At 48.8% G+C, this 15,664-nt stretch overlaps 1 protein-coding gene across 1 annotated transcript in view; it reads left to right on the top strand.

The window, feature by feature from the left end:
- Positions 1 to 15,664, top strand: part of CSMD2 (CUB and Sushi multiple domains 2) — a 661,952-nt gene that overhangs the window by 233,086 nt on the left and 413,202 nt on the right. The window contains exon 5 of the mRNA XM_032640663.1: positions 15,348 to 15,555. Coding sequence (XP_032496554.1) covers positions 15,348 to 15,555 — 208 coding nt within the window. The remainder of the gene's footprint in view (positions 1 to 15,347; positions 15,556 to 15,664) is intronic.

Below are 15,664 nucleotides of genomic sequence, written 5' to 3'. Positions count from 1 at the left end.
ACTCCCCGGTGCCTGAGGGGCCTTAGACAAAGCTCTGCTCAGAACTGGGAGGGAACAAAATGCTATCCCACTCTCCGAGCCCCCGGGGCCCTCCACTGCCTATGATTCGGGTCCATTTCTCTGTTTAATTCACCACATGCTGCAAGAGTAGCATGAGAAGCATCCTCAATAATGCCTGGATTTTCTGGAAGTGATTTTCCAAACCGCCCTTCCTTAGTAGGCTGAGCTGAAAGGAACAGAGAAGGGTCCTCCTCGTGTGCCTCATGGTACCAGGAGCTGTGGTCATGCCGGGGTTAATGGGTTCAGACTCAGGGAGGATTAAAGCCTCTTGGCCCTTCTTTCTCTCGTGGAGAACTCTCAAGGGCTGGCATCTGTAAGTGGATAAACCTCATCCACTGGGCAGTGGTCCGTAAATACTGTCCGTAAATACTTGCTGAGTGAACCGATGGCTGGATGGGTCTAATTCACTACCAGGATTCTGTAGGCATACGAGCCCAAAAGGGAAATTACTGGCCTGGGTTCGCCAACCTGCCCAGCAGCTCAGAATGACACAAGCTCCTTGAGTCCCAGGCTTCGCAGAGCAGCTTGGAGGGTGGTGCCTCTGCCTCAAACAGCAAACGCCACCCGCCTGGCTGAAAGGTGCGCTCAGTCTGGAGACACAGCCCAGACCAAGAGGGAATGGGGGCCATCTAGGGTCTGGGGGCAGAGCAGGTGCAAGTCTCACCTCGAAGGAGGCCCAGCCCAAGGCTACTAGTCCATCAAGGCTTGGCCCAGGTGGCAGAAGGAAAGTCCTGAAGTCCCTGGGAGCCCTGAACCTTGCAGAACCTCTTTGATCCGTAAGATGGGAGAACATGTGGATTTCAGCAACAGGCCCCTGACTTGTGAGGGACATTGGCCCTGGATCAAAGAAGACCGCATGGGGAAGGAATCACGTTCAGATGCTCTGAGCGCTGAGAGGCAGGTGGTAGAGAGAAGCATCCTGAACAAGAAAGACTTGGCCCCTGAGGTCCAAGCCCAACACCGCAGGCTGCCCCCAAACCCAGGGAGACGGGGAGCAGCAGCTTGGGCGGCCAGTGCCCAGATGCATTCCAAATATTTTGGCCCCAGGGAGAGGAGCCTGTGAAATCTGAGACAGAAGCAGTGTCAGGCATGGAAAGAGCATGGATTCAAACAGGCTACATTCAACCCTAGCCATGCCAGCCCAGAGCTGTGGGTCACCGGCTAAACCCTTCTGAGTTTTAAAGCGGGGACATGAGTAGTGGCCTTAAAGGGTGACTGCTTACTTGTTCATTCACTCAGCATTTAACACCTTTCGGTTGAGTACCTACTATGTGCCCGCCAGTCACTGACTCAGTCCTTAGTTATTAAGTGCCAGACATTGTTCTAGATGCAGAGAATCGCAGTGATGAATAAGTCAGACCAAGTTCCATGATCTCAGGGCGTTTACGTTTTAGCATCCTCAGGCAGAATACAGACAAGAAATCCAATAAACAAATTTCAGATCATAATAGGAGCTATGAGGGAAATCAAGTTACTAGTAACAAGGGAGGCTGCTTTAGAGGGAGCCGTCAGGAGGGGACTCTGAGGAGGTGGCATTTGAACTGAGTCCTGAATGACAAGAAGGAGCCTGTTATGTGATGACCTGGGCATTCCCAACAAAAGGAACAGCAGGTGTAAAGGCCCTGAGGTGGGAGAGAGCTTGTTAGAGGAACAGAAAACAGACCCACAGCGGGCAACGTAGAGTTGGGGGGGAGGCGAGGGGAGTGGGTGGGGCTGTGGTGGAGCAGGACCGGAAGTGTGGGTTTGGTTCTAAATTCAGGAGGGAGCCAGGAAAGGCTTTTCAGCATTGGCTAAAATGATCACCCGGGTGCTAGAAGGGAGAGGGATTGTAGCTGGCAAGAGGCACAACTGGGAGACCAGTCAGGAGGCAGCTATGGCAGGTGTGCAGGCTGGAGACGATGCATCTCGGTCAAGGGTGGCCGTGGTAGAGGTGGAGGGAAGGGGGTAAATTGGGGCCGTGGTTTAGGGGCACAGCCAACAGCCTTGCTGATGGAAGGCATGTAGGTGCTGATGGAACAAAGGGTCGGGGTTGACCCCTAGGCTCTTTCTGGAGTGCTGGCAGGGTGAGGATGCCAGTGACCAAGATGGGGACGACTGCGACAGGGAGTAGGAAGTGTGTGCCCTAAATGCAGTCAAGAGAGCTCATTTTGTCCGGGTCAAGTTTGAGATGCCTGTGAGATCTCCAAGTAGGGGGTATCAGTTCTGTGTCTGGGGGCAGTTCCAAGCTAGAAAGAGATCAGGAGAGGGGTGAGAGACCCTACGTGGCAATGGAGATAGCCAGGAGGGTCTGGGGACTGCATGCTGGGACCCCTTGTGCTGTTCAAATTATACAACATACAGAAAGCACCGAATACCCTGCCAGACAGTGTGGACCTTGAGTGATTCCAAGCACAGGGACTTGGCATGGACCATGGCTCCCAGAGGGCATTCCTAACTACGGGGTCCCTCTACTACCGCTGGGCTCGCTAGTCCTTCTTCCGTCGCCTTTGCCATCACTACTGTTACTATTACAGAACCACGCAGAATGTGGGCTCTGGAGTCCGACCACCTGGATTCACATCCTGGCCTTGCCACTCACACCCACTAGCTGAGGGACTGTGGGTGTGAGTGCCCTTCTCTGTGCCCTGGTTTTCTCACCTGTGGATTATAATAACAGTAGTACTTAACTCAGAAGGTGAAGTGAGGCTCAAGTTGATCAATGCTCCACTCGCAGCAGAGGGCCTTGTTCACAGTAATGACTCAATGACAGTTAGCTGTCGTGATTCTCACAGCCACGGCCATCACTGGCCGGCGTTTATCAAGCACTAGCTATATGCCAGATGTGTTATCTAATTTAATCCTTACAAAAACCCCAGGAGGTTAAGATCTTACAGTGAGGGAACTGAGACCTGGTGAGGTGAGGTACTTTGCCTGTGGTCGCACAGCTAGAGGCTGATTCTGCCCAAGTCCATGTGCCTACCAGCCACGATCTTGGCCACCCCTGCCTACTGTAGACAAGGACGATGGCCTGTGACCCATGGCAAGAGACTCCTGATGGCATCGTTACTTCCAGAGCTCCTGCAGTTTGGTCCGGGACCCAACAACTTGGTCCCCCTCATAGGTACATCCCCTGCACGGGTCCACCAGGCCAGGGACTGCCCCGTCTGCTGTGGTTTCCCTTTGACCTTCCTCTTTAACTTGTACCAGGAGCTCTTTAGGAGAGAAGCCCCAGGGAAAGGGCCTGAGGCGGTTCTGCTGGGCAGATGCCACTTTGGGGTGGGGGCCAGGGTCTGGGGGACCAGGGTCTCTTATGAGGAAACCTGACCCAAGACTCACCCGCCTCTACCTGAGCGTGGGTGGCGGGGGTCCTAGCTGTGGAGAATGCACAATGCCTCTGCCTCAGGCCCCTCAGGCAGAGAAGAGGGGGAGTGGGAAGAGGCTTCTCCCACCTGGAAAAGCCCCCTCCAGGATCTGGCGCTTCCGGAAGCCCATGTCAAGACTGGCATTGCAGTGACCAAAGCCTGAGAGGCAGAGAAATAGGTGGATAACGGCGTGGGTCTGGAGTCAGAGAGTTATGGATTTGAATCCTGGCTCCAACATTTAGTAGCCAGGTGACCGTGGGCAAGTTTTAAAAACTCTCTGAGCTTCGGTTTCCTTATCTGTAAACTGTGGGTGACATAACACCTATCTCTTTGAGCAGTTTGAGGATTAAATGAGGAAATGCAGGTACAGCATTTAGCACGATGCCTGGCCTGTAATGAAAGTGCAACAGAGAAGAGGTACATAGCCGAATACCATGTCCTGTTTACATTCATCCTGTCAGAAGGTCACCTCGGGGGACGTTTCTACGAAGAATTCTGGGGGTGGCGGAAATAACAGTGCTCTCGGGCAATTGGCAATTTCTTAATTTTAAGAAGGGGTGTCCTTGATAAAGCCAAGGATAAAGGGGCAGAATCCTCAGGCCCCAGAAGAGTGGACTGATGAGGTTGAGCAGGGACACTGAGCTGCAAGGAAAGGGGGAGCACTGCTGGTGGGTTTGGGGCAATGATGCCCTGGCTCTCTCAGCCTTGCACTAGAGTTGTAAGATGGTAGCTTCTCCCTAGTAGGGGGCCTATTGGAATTTTCCTTTCCTCAGAGGCTGAGTAGCCCTGGGGAGGGAGGATATGGGTAGAACCCCAATGCCAAGGGCCCCAAAGCTTCTAGGCATCCAAGATTGTGCCCTGGAATTGGCCTGAAATGGTGGGGGGGAGGTGGGGAGGAATACAATGTAGGTTCCTCCATTCCTACCTGAAATTTGTGAGTCACTGGAGAGTTAACAGACATCAAAGGGAGCTGAGGGATAGTTCTCTCAAATTATAGTTAATTGAGGAAATTTCAGTGGAACTTAAAGACAATCATAAATAAAGTCATAAACTTGGAAAGGCAGCTATCAGCATAACACACCTGCACCCTAGAATATACATGACTTAATAACAATGGAGAATACCCATCGCCACAGAAGGAGAAAGTGTAAATTAATATTTTAGGAGTGTGGTGTCAGCTGAAGGTTATATTTTATGACTCTGAAGTTGTAACCATGAAATATGATACCTTGTTTAAAGTGTGAGAAAACCTCTTTTACAGCATCTTCAATCAAAACAGAATGGTGCAGGAACAAGGGTGTCAAAGGAGCCTAAGAGGCAGGGAAGACTCCAACGGCAAAGGTGCCATCTTCAGAGTAGACAGGTGCCTCTGGCTAGAGGGTCTTAAGCTCCGAGTGCTCAGTTCCAGCACAGTCTGGAAGTTGTTGACTAAAATTGGGAAGTTTGACTGTCTCAGGATGGCTTACCAAACTGCTATTAAGCAGGGAGTGTTACTGAGCCAAACTTGGGTCTGCTCGCCTGATGTACAGCAGAGCCAAACTACTGACACAGGATTGTGGTGAAGGAAAACACAGCGTTTATTGCAAGGCCAAGCAAAGAGAATGGGCAGCTCATGTTTAAAAGACCCGAACTCCCTGATGGCATTCACGCAAGGGTTTTTAAAAGCAAGGTGAGGGAGAGGGTCACGGGGTGCCTGATTAGCTCGCGGACATTTCTTCTGATTGGTTGGTGGTGAGGTAACTGGGAGTCAACATCATCAACCTTCTGGTTCCAACAGATATGGCTTCTACATGCTGGTGATCAGCATGCAGTTAACTTCTTTCACCCGGTGAGGGTTTTAGTCTCTGCAAAACAACACAAGGATATGGCTCAGGATATTGTCTATAGCCCTTGAGGCGGAACTAAAGGCCCTTGACTTTGTTTTATGGCCAAACTATTGTTATTTTGTCTTGCTTAACTCTTTTCCTTTGTTTCTGCATTGTTTCACTTCTCTAATTAAATGTACTCTTTGGGATTCTGGGAAGGCCTACGACGCTAAACCTTTTTCTTTTTTTTAACACCTTTATTGGAGTATAACCAGCTATACATATACATATATTCCCATATCTCCTCCCTCTTGCATCTCCCTCCCATGCTCCATATCCCACCCCTCTAGGTGGTCACAAAGCACCTAGCTGATCTCCCTGTGCTATGCAGCTGCTTCCCACTAGATATCGATTTTACATTTGGTAGTGTATATATGTCCATGCCACTCTCTCACTTCGTCCCAGCTTACCCTTCCCCCTCCTCGTGTCCTCAAGTCTATTCTCTACATCTGCGTCTTTATTCTTCTCCTGCCCCTACTTTTTTTTTTTTTAGATTCCGTATATATGTGTTAGCATACAGTATTTGTTTTTCTCTTTCTGACTTAATTCACTCTGTATGACAGACTCTAGGTCCATCGACCTCACTACAAAAACTCAGTTTCGTTTCTTTTTATGGCTGAGTACTATTCCATTGTACGTATGTGCCACATCTTTATCCATTCATCTGTCAGTGGACACCTATGTTGCTTCCATATCCTGGCTATTGTAAATAGAGGTGCAATGAACGTGTGGTACATGACTCTTTTTTTTTTTTTTTTACTGAACCATTTTGAACCTTACTAGCTAAGTTAGCTCTCAGCTAGATATACTTTTTTTTTTAACATCTTCATTGGAGTATAATCACTTTACAATGGTGTGTTAGTTTCTGCTGTATAACAAAGTGAATCAGCTATGCATATACCTACATCCCCATGTCTCCTCCCTGTTGCATCTCCCTCCCACCCTACCTATCCCACCCCTCTAGGTGGTCACAGAGCACCTAGCTGATCTCCCTGTGCTATGCGGCTGCTTCCCACTAGCTATCTATTTTACATTTGGAAGTGTATATATGTACATGCTGCTCTCGCACTTCATCCCAGCTTACCCTTCCCCCTCCCCGTGTCCTCAAGTCCATCCTCTATGTCTGTGTCTTCATTCCTGTCCTGCCCCTAGGTTCTTCAAAACCATTTTTTTTTTGTTTTAGATTGCATATATATACATGTTAGCATATGGTATTTGTTTTTCTCTCTCTGACTTACTTCACTCTGTATGACAGACTCTAGGTCCATCCACCTCATTACAAATAACTCAATTTCATTTCTTTTTATGGCTGAGTAATATCCCATTGTATATATGTGCCACGTCTTCTTTATCCATTCATCTGTCGATGGACATTTAGGTTGCTTCCATGTCCTGGCTATTGTAAATAGAGGTGCAGTGAACATTGTGGTACATGACTCTTCTTGAATTATGGTTTTCTCAGGGTATATGCCCAGTAGTGGGATTGCTGGGTCATATGGTAGTTCTATTCGAGGAACTTCCATACTGTTCTCCACAGTGGCTGTATCAATTACATTCCCACCAACAGTGCAAGAGTGTTCCCTTTCCTCCACACCCTCTCCAGCATTTATTGTTTGTAGAGTTTTTGATGATGGCCATTCAGACTGTGTGAGGTGATACCTCACTGTAGTTTTGATTTGCATTTCTGTAATGATTAGTGATGCTGAGCATCCTTTCATGTGTTTCTTGGCAATCCTGTATCTTCTTTGGAGAAATGTCTATTTAGGTCTTCTGCCCACTTTTGGACTGGATTGTTTGTTTTTTTGATATTGAGCTGCATGAGCTGCTTGTAAATTTTGGAGATTAATCCTTTGTCAGTTGCTTCATTTGCAAAGATTTTCTCCCATTCTGAGGGTTGTCTTTTTGTCTTGTTTATGGTTTCCTTTGCTGTGCAGAAGCTTTTGTTTCATTAGGTCCCATTTTTTATTTTTGTTTTTATTTCCGTTTCTCTAGGAGGTGGGTCAAAAAGGATCTTGCTCTGATTTATGTCATGGAGTGTTCTTCCTATGTTTTCCTCTAAGAGTTTGATAGTGTCTGGCATTGCATTTAGGTCTTTAATCCGTTTTGAGTTTATTTTTGTGTATGGTGTTAGGGAGTGTACTAATTTCATTCTTTTACATGTTGCTGTCCAGTTTTCCCAGCACCACTTATTGAAGAGGCTGTCTTTTCTCCACTGTATATTCTTGCCTCCTTTATCAAAGATAAGGTGACCATATATGTGTGGGTTTATCTCTGGGCTTTCTATCCTGTTCCATAGATCTAATTTCTGTTTTTGTGCCAGTACCATACTGTCTTACTATAGCTTTGTGGTATAGTCTGAAGTCAGGGAGCCTGATTCCTCCAACTCCGTTTTTCTTTCTCAAGATTGCTTTAGCTATTCGGGGTCTTTTGTGTTTCCATACAAATTGTGAAAATTTTTGTTCTAGTTCTGTGAAAAATGCCAGTGGTAGTTTGATAAGGATTGCATTGAATCTGTAGATTGCTTTGGGTAGTAGAGTCATTTTCACAATGTTGATTCTTCCAATCCAAGAACATGGTCTATGTCCCCATCTGTTTGTATCATCTTTAATTTCTTTCATCAGTGTCTTATAGTTTTCTTTTTTTTTCTTTTTTTTTTTTTTGCGGTACACAGGCCTCTCACTGTTGTGGCCACTCCCCTTGTGGAGCACAGGCTCCAGACACACAGGCTCAGTGGCCATGGCTCATGGGCCCAGCTGCTCCGCAGCATGTAGGATCTTCCCGGACCGGGGCATGAACCCGTGTCCCCTGCATCGGCAGGCGGACTCTCAACCACTGCACCACCAGGGAAGCCCCTATAGTTTTCTTCATACAGGTCTTTTGTCTCCTTAGGTAGGTTTATTCCTAGGTATTTTATTCTTTTTGTTGCAGTGGCAAATGGGAGTGTTTCCTTAATTTCTCTTGCAGATGTTTCATCATTAGTGTATTGGAATGCAAGAGATTTCTATGCATTAATTTTGTATCCTACTACTTTGCCAAATTCATTGATTAGCTCTAGTAATTTTCTGGTAGCCTCTTTAGGTTTCTCTATGTATAGTATCATGTCATCTGCAAACAATAACAGTATTACTTCTTCTTTTCCAATTTGGATTCCTTTTATTTCTTTTTCTTCTCTGATTGCTGTGGCTAAAACTTCCAAAACTATGTTGAATAATAGTGGTGAGAGTGGACAACATTGTCTTGTTCCTGATCTTAGAGGAAATGTTTTCAGTTTTTCACCATTGAGAATGATGTTGACTGTGGGTTTGTCATATATGGCCTTTTCTATGTTGAGGTAAGTTCCCTGTATGCCTACTTTCTAGAAGGTTTTTATCATAAATGGGTGTTGAATTTTGTCAAAAGCTTTTTCTGCATCTATTGAGATGATCATATGGTTTTTCTCCTTCAATTTGTTAGTATGGTTTATCACATTGATTGATTTGCATATATTGAAGAATCCTTGCATTCCTGGGCTAAACCCCACTTGATCATGGTGTATGATCCTTTTAATGTGCTGTTGGATTCTGTTTGCTAGTATTTTGTTGAGGATTTTTGCATCTACGTTCATCAGTGATATTGACCTGTAGTTTTCTTTCTTTGTGACATCTTTGTCTGGCTTTGATATCATGGTGGAGGCTGATACCAAAGGAGGCTGATGGTGGAGGCTAAAGATATGTTAGAAACAAGAGGTGGGGGATACTGGGGGTGGGAAGGGAAGGGTCTGTCCCTGGGAATATCCAACAGGATCCTGCTTGGTTTCAAGAAGTGTGATGTAATGGAGGCGACCACAGTCCTGGTACAGAGAGACTCAGCTGGAATCCTAAGTTGGCCACGTACAGCATCACCTTCTGAAAGTTACCTTCTGAACCTTTCTGAGCTTCAGTTTCCTGTATCATTTATTTGTTCAACAGATATTTATTGGGTGCCTGCTATACACTAGGAAATGTGGTAGCTGCTGGGGACAGAACAGACATGGCCCCTGCCCTCATGGACTTTACTGTCTAGACATTAAATAAATTACTAAGTTGATCAATTGATTATGGGAAAGTATGTGGTGCTCTAAAAGTATATGATGGGGAGAAGGGGTATTCTGTTTCTCGAACGGTCCTTGAGAAGCGACACTTAGACTGGGACCTAAAGGCTAAGCAGGGGCCAGCCAGGCCCAAGGAGGTAGGGAAGAAGTTGTCAGAAAGAGAAAGTAGCACTTTCAAAGGTCCTTGGGCAGAGAGATGCTTGGTGCAACAGAAGAGCTGGGAGGAGGCTGGTGTGGTTACAGAAAGTGGGCAGGTAGAGGCTGGTATGAGGCGAGGCCCTATGAGGTCCATGTCAGCCCCTGGATAGGATATTCTGAGTGACAGTGGAGTTGTCGAAGGTCCCTGCTGAAGGGCGTGGCGTCGTCAGGTCTGTACTGTTTGGGATCACTCAGGCTTTTGTGTGAGGAATGGGTGTGCTGGGGCAGGAGGGATGCTTAGACACAGGAGGGAGACTTCATGGCTGGGCTTGGACCATGATGTGGCTTAGGGTAGAGCAGATGCAGTGAAGACAGGAGACCGAATCAAGAGCTGCTTAGAAGGACAGACAGGCTTTGGTCACTGTTGCTTGTGGGGGGCAGGAGGGGTTGAGGATGTCCCCCAGCTCTGCCATGAGGCATGGGGTGAGTAGTGCTGACACACCCCTTCCAAGACAGGAACCTGGAAGAAGGCTGAGTGTCGTGGGAGGAGAGGATGAGGACGGTCTTGGTCAGGGCGTATTGGGAACGACATAAGATGGATACCTAGAAGGGTTTCTAGGACCGGGAACCAGGCAGGAGGCTGAGGAGTCGTTCTCTCTCCCCCAAGACCTGCTTCCCCTCCAGCCTTTCTGCTGCTGCGTCATCATCTGGACGCGCAGACCGTGTGGACTGCAGGCCTGTGGGAGCTCCTTCTCAGCCTCCTTTCAGGAGCCTCTGCTTCTGCCTGCTGCCCGTTAAATGTCTTCTGCCCCTGGCCGTCTTCGCTCCCGTGGAACCAGCTCCCTCTTCATCCCGCCCACTCCTGGCCTTTTGGTCTCTAGGCTTCAGGCCCACCTGCCTACCCCTCTTGCGCTCACATTCAGCGTGGGGGCGGGGAAGGGGTCATCACCATCCCGCATCCCTGTCATCCTCAGCACTGTTACCTTGGTAGAGACCTCAGCATGCTCTTCCCCTCCTCCCCTTCGCAGCCCACTCCTGGGTGGTGGAAGCCACACCCTCTTGCTTCTCCCCCAGCCTCGTTCTTGAATCTCTTCTGTTCCTTCTCTTTCCTCCCACAGCCGTGGCTTCAGGCTCTGACGTCAGGCACAGCCTCTTCACCGTTCTCCTCACTGCTTTCTCCCCACTGGGCACACTCGCCACCCCCAAACCACATCATCCATCCATCACGTGGGGACCAGGAGTCATCTTTCTAAAGCAGGCCTGGGCTTTCACTCCCTGCTGACAAACTGGCAAGTCTACCCGACACCTGCAGGGTAGAATCCATCCCTTTAGCAAGACCACCACGGCCTTTCTGAGCTGGCCGCTATCTTCCTCTCCATGTCCACCCCCCCACACACCTCTGCATCCTGCACCTTCATCTGGAGGAAAGCCGACCACTCCCCAAGCACACCACACCCATTCGGACCCCCTTACCTCCAGATGCCCTGTTTCCTCTGCCGGGAGCCCCTTATTTTTCTCTCCCTCCAGCACACCTACTCCTTTTTCAAGGTCCAGGTTCAGTGTGTCTTCTTTGACCATGATTTTCCTAACCTTCAGTGCAGCCAAGATGAAGCCACTGTGGCTAGGGGTGTAGACACTTCCACCTGCTGTAGACAGGGCCAACGTGGGACTACTGGGGCCGGCAGGCCCAGTGCTTGCTGGGAGTGACATTGACAAATTCCCGCTTGCTGGCTGGCTCCTGTAGCTTATCTCCCTGGTAGTGGTCACGTTGAAGTGATTTACATCAGAAGGAGACAAACCCTGCCTTGAATGTCAAACTTCATAGGCTCCTGCCAGAGAGATACCCAGGGTGGAAATACCGTGTGATTTGATACAACAAACAAATAGCACCGACAAACTAGATTTAAAGCTAGGCAAGGCAATCTGCCTACCTTCCCTCCCTCCCTCCTCCCTTCACAGGGCCTGGACACCTGGATTGGAGGTAGTGAAAGAGAAAGGGAGGAGGGGGAGAATGGACCCGAAGCTCCTTTCCTTGGCATCCGAGGCCCTTCACAGCAGAGCCCTTGCCTCCCTCCCAGCCCAGCTCCACCATTTCTGCCCTGCTCTGTGAGTTCACACAATCCTGACCAAGTCCCTAAATGACGCTCTCACCCCTGCAGCCGCCTTGCTCTTGCCTTTCCGCTGCCCAGGACACCCTTTCGCCTGATCCTACCAGGCAGTCAGCCCTCAGTTGAAGTGGATCCTGCCAGCTCAGTATTCAAAATGCAGTCAGTCACTGACTCCCTCTCACTAGTACCACCTGGTCCAGGCCACCATCATCTCTCTCCTGAACCATCACCATAGCCTCTACAAGCTCCTTGCTTCTGCCGTCTTCCTCTTTGGTCTGTTGTCTGCATAGCACCTCAAGGGATCCTGTTAATACACCAATCAGATCATGTCATCTGCTCAGAACCATCCGCTGGCTTCTCATCTCACTCAAGTTAAAGCCCAAGCCCTAACAGTGGCCTCAAAAGTCCTCCATGGGGCCTTGTCCCTGCCACTCTCCTCCTCACTCCAGTGCTCCGGGCCTGCGGGTCTCTTGATGCCCTTCAACAGTGCCAGGCCTCTGCACACCATGGCCTTTGCATTTGCTGTTCCATCTAGAATGCTCTTTCCCCAGGTAACTATCTGGCTTTCCCTCTCCCTCCTTCAGGTCTTGGCTCAGATGTCAGCTTCTCAGCGAGGCCTTCCCTGACCACCTTTCTGCAATGTCCATACTCCCACTTCCAGTGCAGAATACTCCCCATCTCCGTTCTGCATTTATCACCACCTCACTTACCATAGGGTTTACTTATTTATCTTGGGTATCGTCTGTTTCCCTCTGACTGGAATGTAAGCTCCATGAGGGTAGGGATTTTCTTTTGTTTTATTTGCCGACGAATCCCTAGCGCCTAGAAAAGTGCCTGACACATAATAGGCACTCAGTAAACATTTGTTGAGTGAATGAATGTTTCAACACAAATGTTGCCTCCTGTGTGAAGCCTTCCCTAAGTCCCATCTGCTATCACTGTGCCTTGACACCTCGGTTATGACAATTCTGGGGAGCCACTGTGTGTGAGAAACACTTGGGGCAGGGATGAAATCAAGCTTTTCATGATGTAGTGCTGGTCCTGGCCCAGTGTCTGGCACACAGTAGGTGCTCACTTAATGAGTGTGGGAGAGAAACATTCATGAGTACCTACTGAGTGAGGTGCCTTCATTTCTGTGCTCATACATACCAGGGAGCTGGCATTTAGAAATGGGCTCACTCTCTTGAACTAGACCTTGACCCTGTAGAACGACATTCGTAAGAATAGTTCAGGGCCACTGAATAAACTCACTTTCATCTCCATCCCACACTGCTTCTGTTTATCCAACTGTCAGCTCCATCTCTCCACTGGGTCATCCCCCACACACACTCAGCCCTGGTGTCCAGAACTGAACCCTGGTTGCCTTCCGCAACACAAGATGCCCCCCTCCTGGGTTCCCTGCTGCAGGAAGTGGCACCTTTCATCCATCCAGATGCTCGTAGCTGAAGCCTGGAATTCATCCCTCGGGACCACTAGTCCTGTAGGTTCTACTTCCTAACTATCTCTCAATCAGATCCTCCCCCCACCCTCCCAGGGCCTTAGCTCAGATCACATCTGGCCTCACCTTGACTTTGGTGACTCTGCACTATCAAGGGCATCCTGCCCGCTCCCCCAGCTCAGACCTCGTCTATGCCACGGCCACAGTGGTCTTTCTACGACGCAAATTTAATCCTGTTTCCTCACTGCCTTTGATCTTCAAGATGAAGTGGAAAGAAAAGGAGAACTTGGCATCAGTTGGGCATCTAACACATGCTAGTCTCTGGCTAATGCTCCGTACTGTCACATTAATTATGCCATTCAGTTTTCATAAGAAACCATTCTACAGAGAAGCAGAATGAAGCTTAGAGAAATAAATCACCCAAGGTCCCATGGTTGGCAAACTGTGGAACCTGAATTCAAATCTACACCTTCCTCATCCTAAAATCCATTTTCTTTCCAATATGGTCCGCTGCTTCCAATCTTTTTGGGCCCAGCACTCTCTGTCATGGGGCTCCATCTACATTTCTAGTACCGTCGCCCATCATTCCTCTCTGTTCACTCTGTGTTAGGCCATCTAGAACTACTTATCTTAGATATGCCTTGTGCTTTGGGGCTTCCATGCTTATGACCCTTGGTTCTCTTTTCTCATAAATGCCTTTCCATTTCTTCTCTAATGATCTCCTAGTCATCCTTCAAAACCCAGCTCTAATGGCACCTCCTGCATTAAGCTTTCCCAAACTGACTCACCCAAGCAAAGTCATGTACTGCTTTATCTCTGTCCTCAAAGTGTGAATTATACTCCTGGGAGACAAGAATGTGTTGGTTAAGAGCACAGGCCCTGTAATCAGACTGTTGGGCTTAAAAATCCCAGCTCCTTTAATCACTATAAGCTGTGCCTTTGGCAAATAACTGAAACTCTTTGTGCCTTGGTTTCTTTACCTGTAAAATGGGAATAATACTTCGTAGGGTCATGAAATATGTAGAGTAGTTAGAATAGCACCTGGCACAGTGGAAGTGCTTAATAAGCAGTAGCTTTGATTGTTGCTCTACTGCCTCTGATACACGTTTGAACCTTGATACTGCATTTTTCCTTTCTTTACAACTTAGTCCGTATCTCTAATACATGATATGCTAAGTGGATTACGATCACTTACTTGCATACAAGCTCCAAGAGGGCAGGCTTAGGAAATTTGGATAACGTCCACTAAGTCACCCAGCTGGAAGCCATAGAGGAGGGATTAACATTGAGTCTGCAATAATTCAAAAGCCAGTGCTCTTAACTACTTTATGTCAGAGCATGTTCCTTGGATCATTGTTTCTGAATATCAAGTCTCAGCTGGGATTTAGGCTGGAGCAGTGCCACTCCACCAGGATGTGCTGCAGGGATGAGTAAGACGTGGTCCCAGCCCTTGGGGATTCCCAGCAAGTTCAGAACCTAGAGTGGCAGACAGACGTGTGACAGGTCATTCAAACAGTGCCAAGTACAGTGTCTGAAGTTGGACACTTTGCTCCAGGAGCACAGAGGAGAGAGCCATTACTAAAAGCTTGGGGAAACGAGGCTTTACCGAGACGTGGCTTTGAAGTTGGGTCTCAAAGCATCAGAAGACTTGTTGTGGACAAGGGGCATCCCAGGCAGAGGGAGCGATGTGAACAGAGCCCAGGAGGTCTGACCACACACAGCACTAGGACAGAGCTGGCCTGGGCCCAAGGGGCAGGAGGGAAGATTGCAGAGGTCCGGCCAATCTGTGACAGGCCTGGAATGCCCTTTGAGTTTTGCCCAAGGGAGCTGTGCTGTGTTTTTGTTTTGTTCCCTCACATCTGAGGTGTACCAAGATCTGGTGGGAAAAAACATTCTGGTCACCACAGTCATGACCGTGGAAATAAACGTGACAACTGATTTCTCCTTCCTTCCTGGTCGTTGCAGAACAGTGTGGTATAGTAGTTAAAAACGTGCTCCAAAGGGCACAGTTCACCCAACTCGTTAGCCTAGCTTGTTGGCTGTGTGACCTCAGGCAGGTTACATCACCTCCCTGTGCCTTGGTTTCCTCATCTGTTCATTGAGAGCAGTAATAACTAAAATTCTGAGAACAGGGTCTGGCACGTGATAAGAGCTTTGGAAGTGCTTAGTATCATTGTTATGAGGCCAACTCAGACTAGGGTCTTGGGGCACCCTCTCTGCACGTCATGTCCCAGGACCCTCCCTGCCTCTCGTGGGTGAAGCGCAGGACGAGTACCAAGGCCTGGGAACCTGACCGACTCACAGTGAGCCTCCTGTCTCTGTCCACAGCGGACGACGCATGCGGCGGAACCCTGCGGGGTCAGAGCGGCATCATTTCCAGCCCGCACTTCCCCTCGGAGTACCACAACAATGCCGACTGCACCTGGACCATCCTGGCCGAGCTGGGGGACACCATCGCCCTGGTCTTTATTGACTTCCAGCTGGAGGACGGTTACGACTTTCTGGAAGTCACGGGGACTGAAGGCTCCTCCCTCTGGTAAGCGTGCCTGTCCGCCCCCTCCCCTGTTCCCTGCAGCTGTGGCTTACTGGGATGTGGTCCCCTCAGCGCCTGGACCTGCAGCTGAAGGCCCCTTTGCCACTTCCTC

The sequence above is a fragment of the Phocoena sinus genome, chromosome 1 (genome assembly GCF_008692025.1).
Source record: "Phocoena sinus isolate mPhoSin1 chromosome 1, mPhoSin1.pri, whole genome shotgun sequence".
NCBI classification, from domain to species: domain Eukaryota; kingdom Metazoa; phylum Chordata; class Mammalia; order Artiodactyla; family Phocoenidae; genus Phocoena; species Phocoena sinus.
Note: the sequence above shows the minus strand (reverse complement) of the source record. Positions and strands in the feature narration are given on the sequence as shown.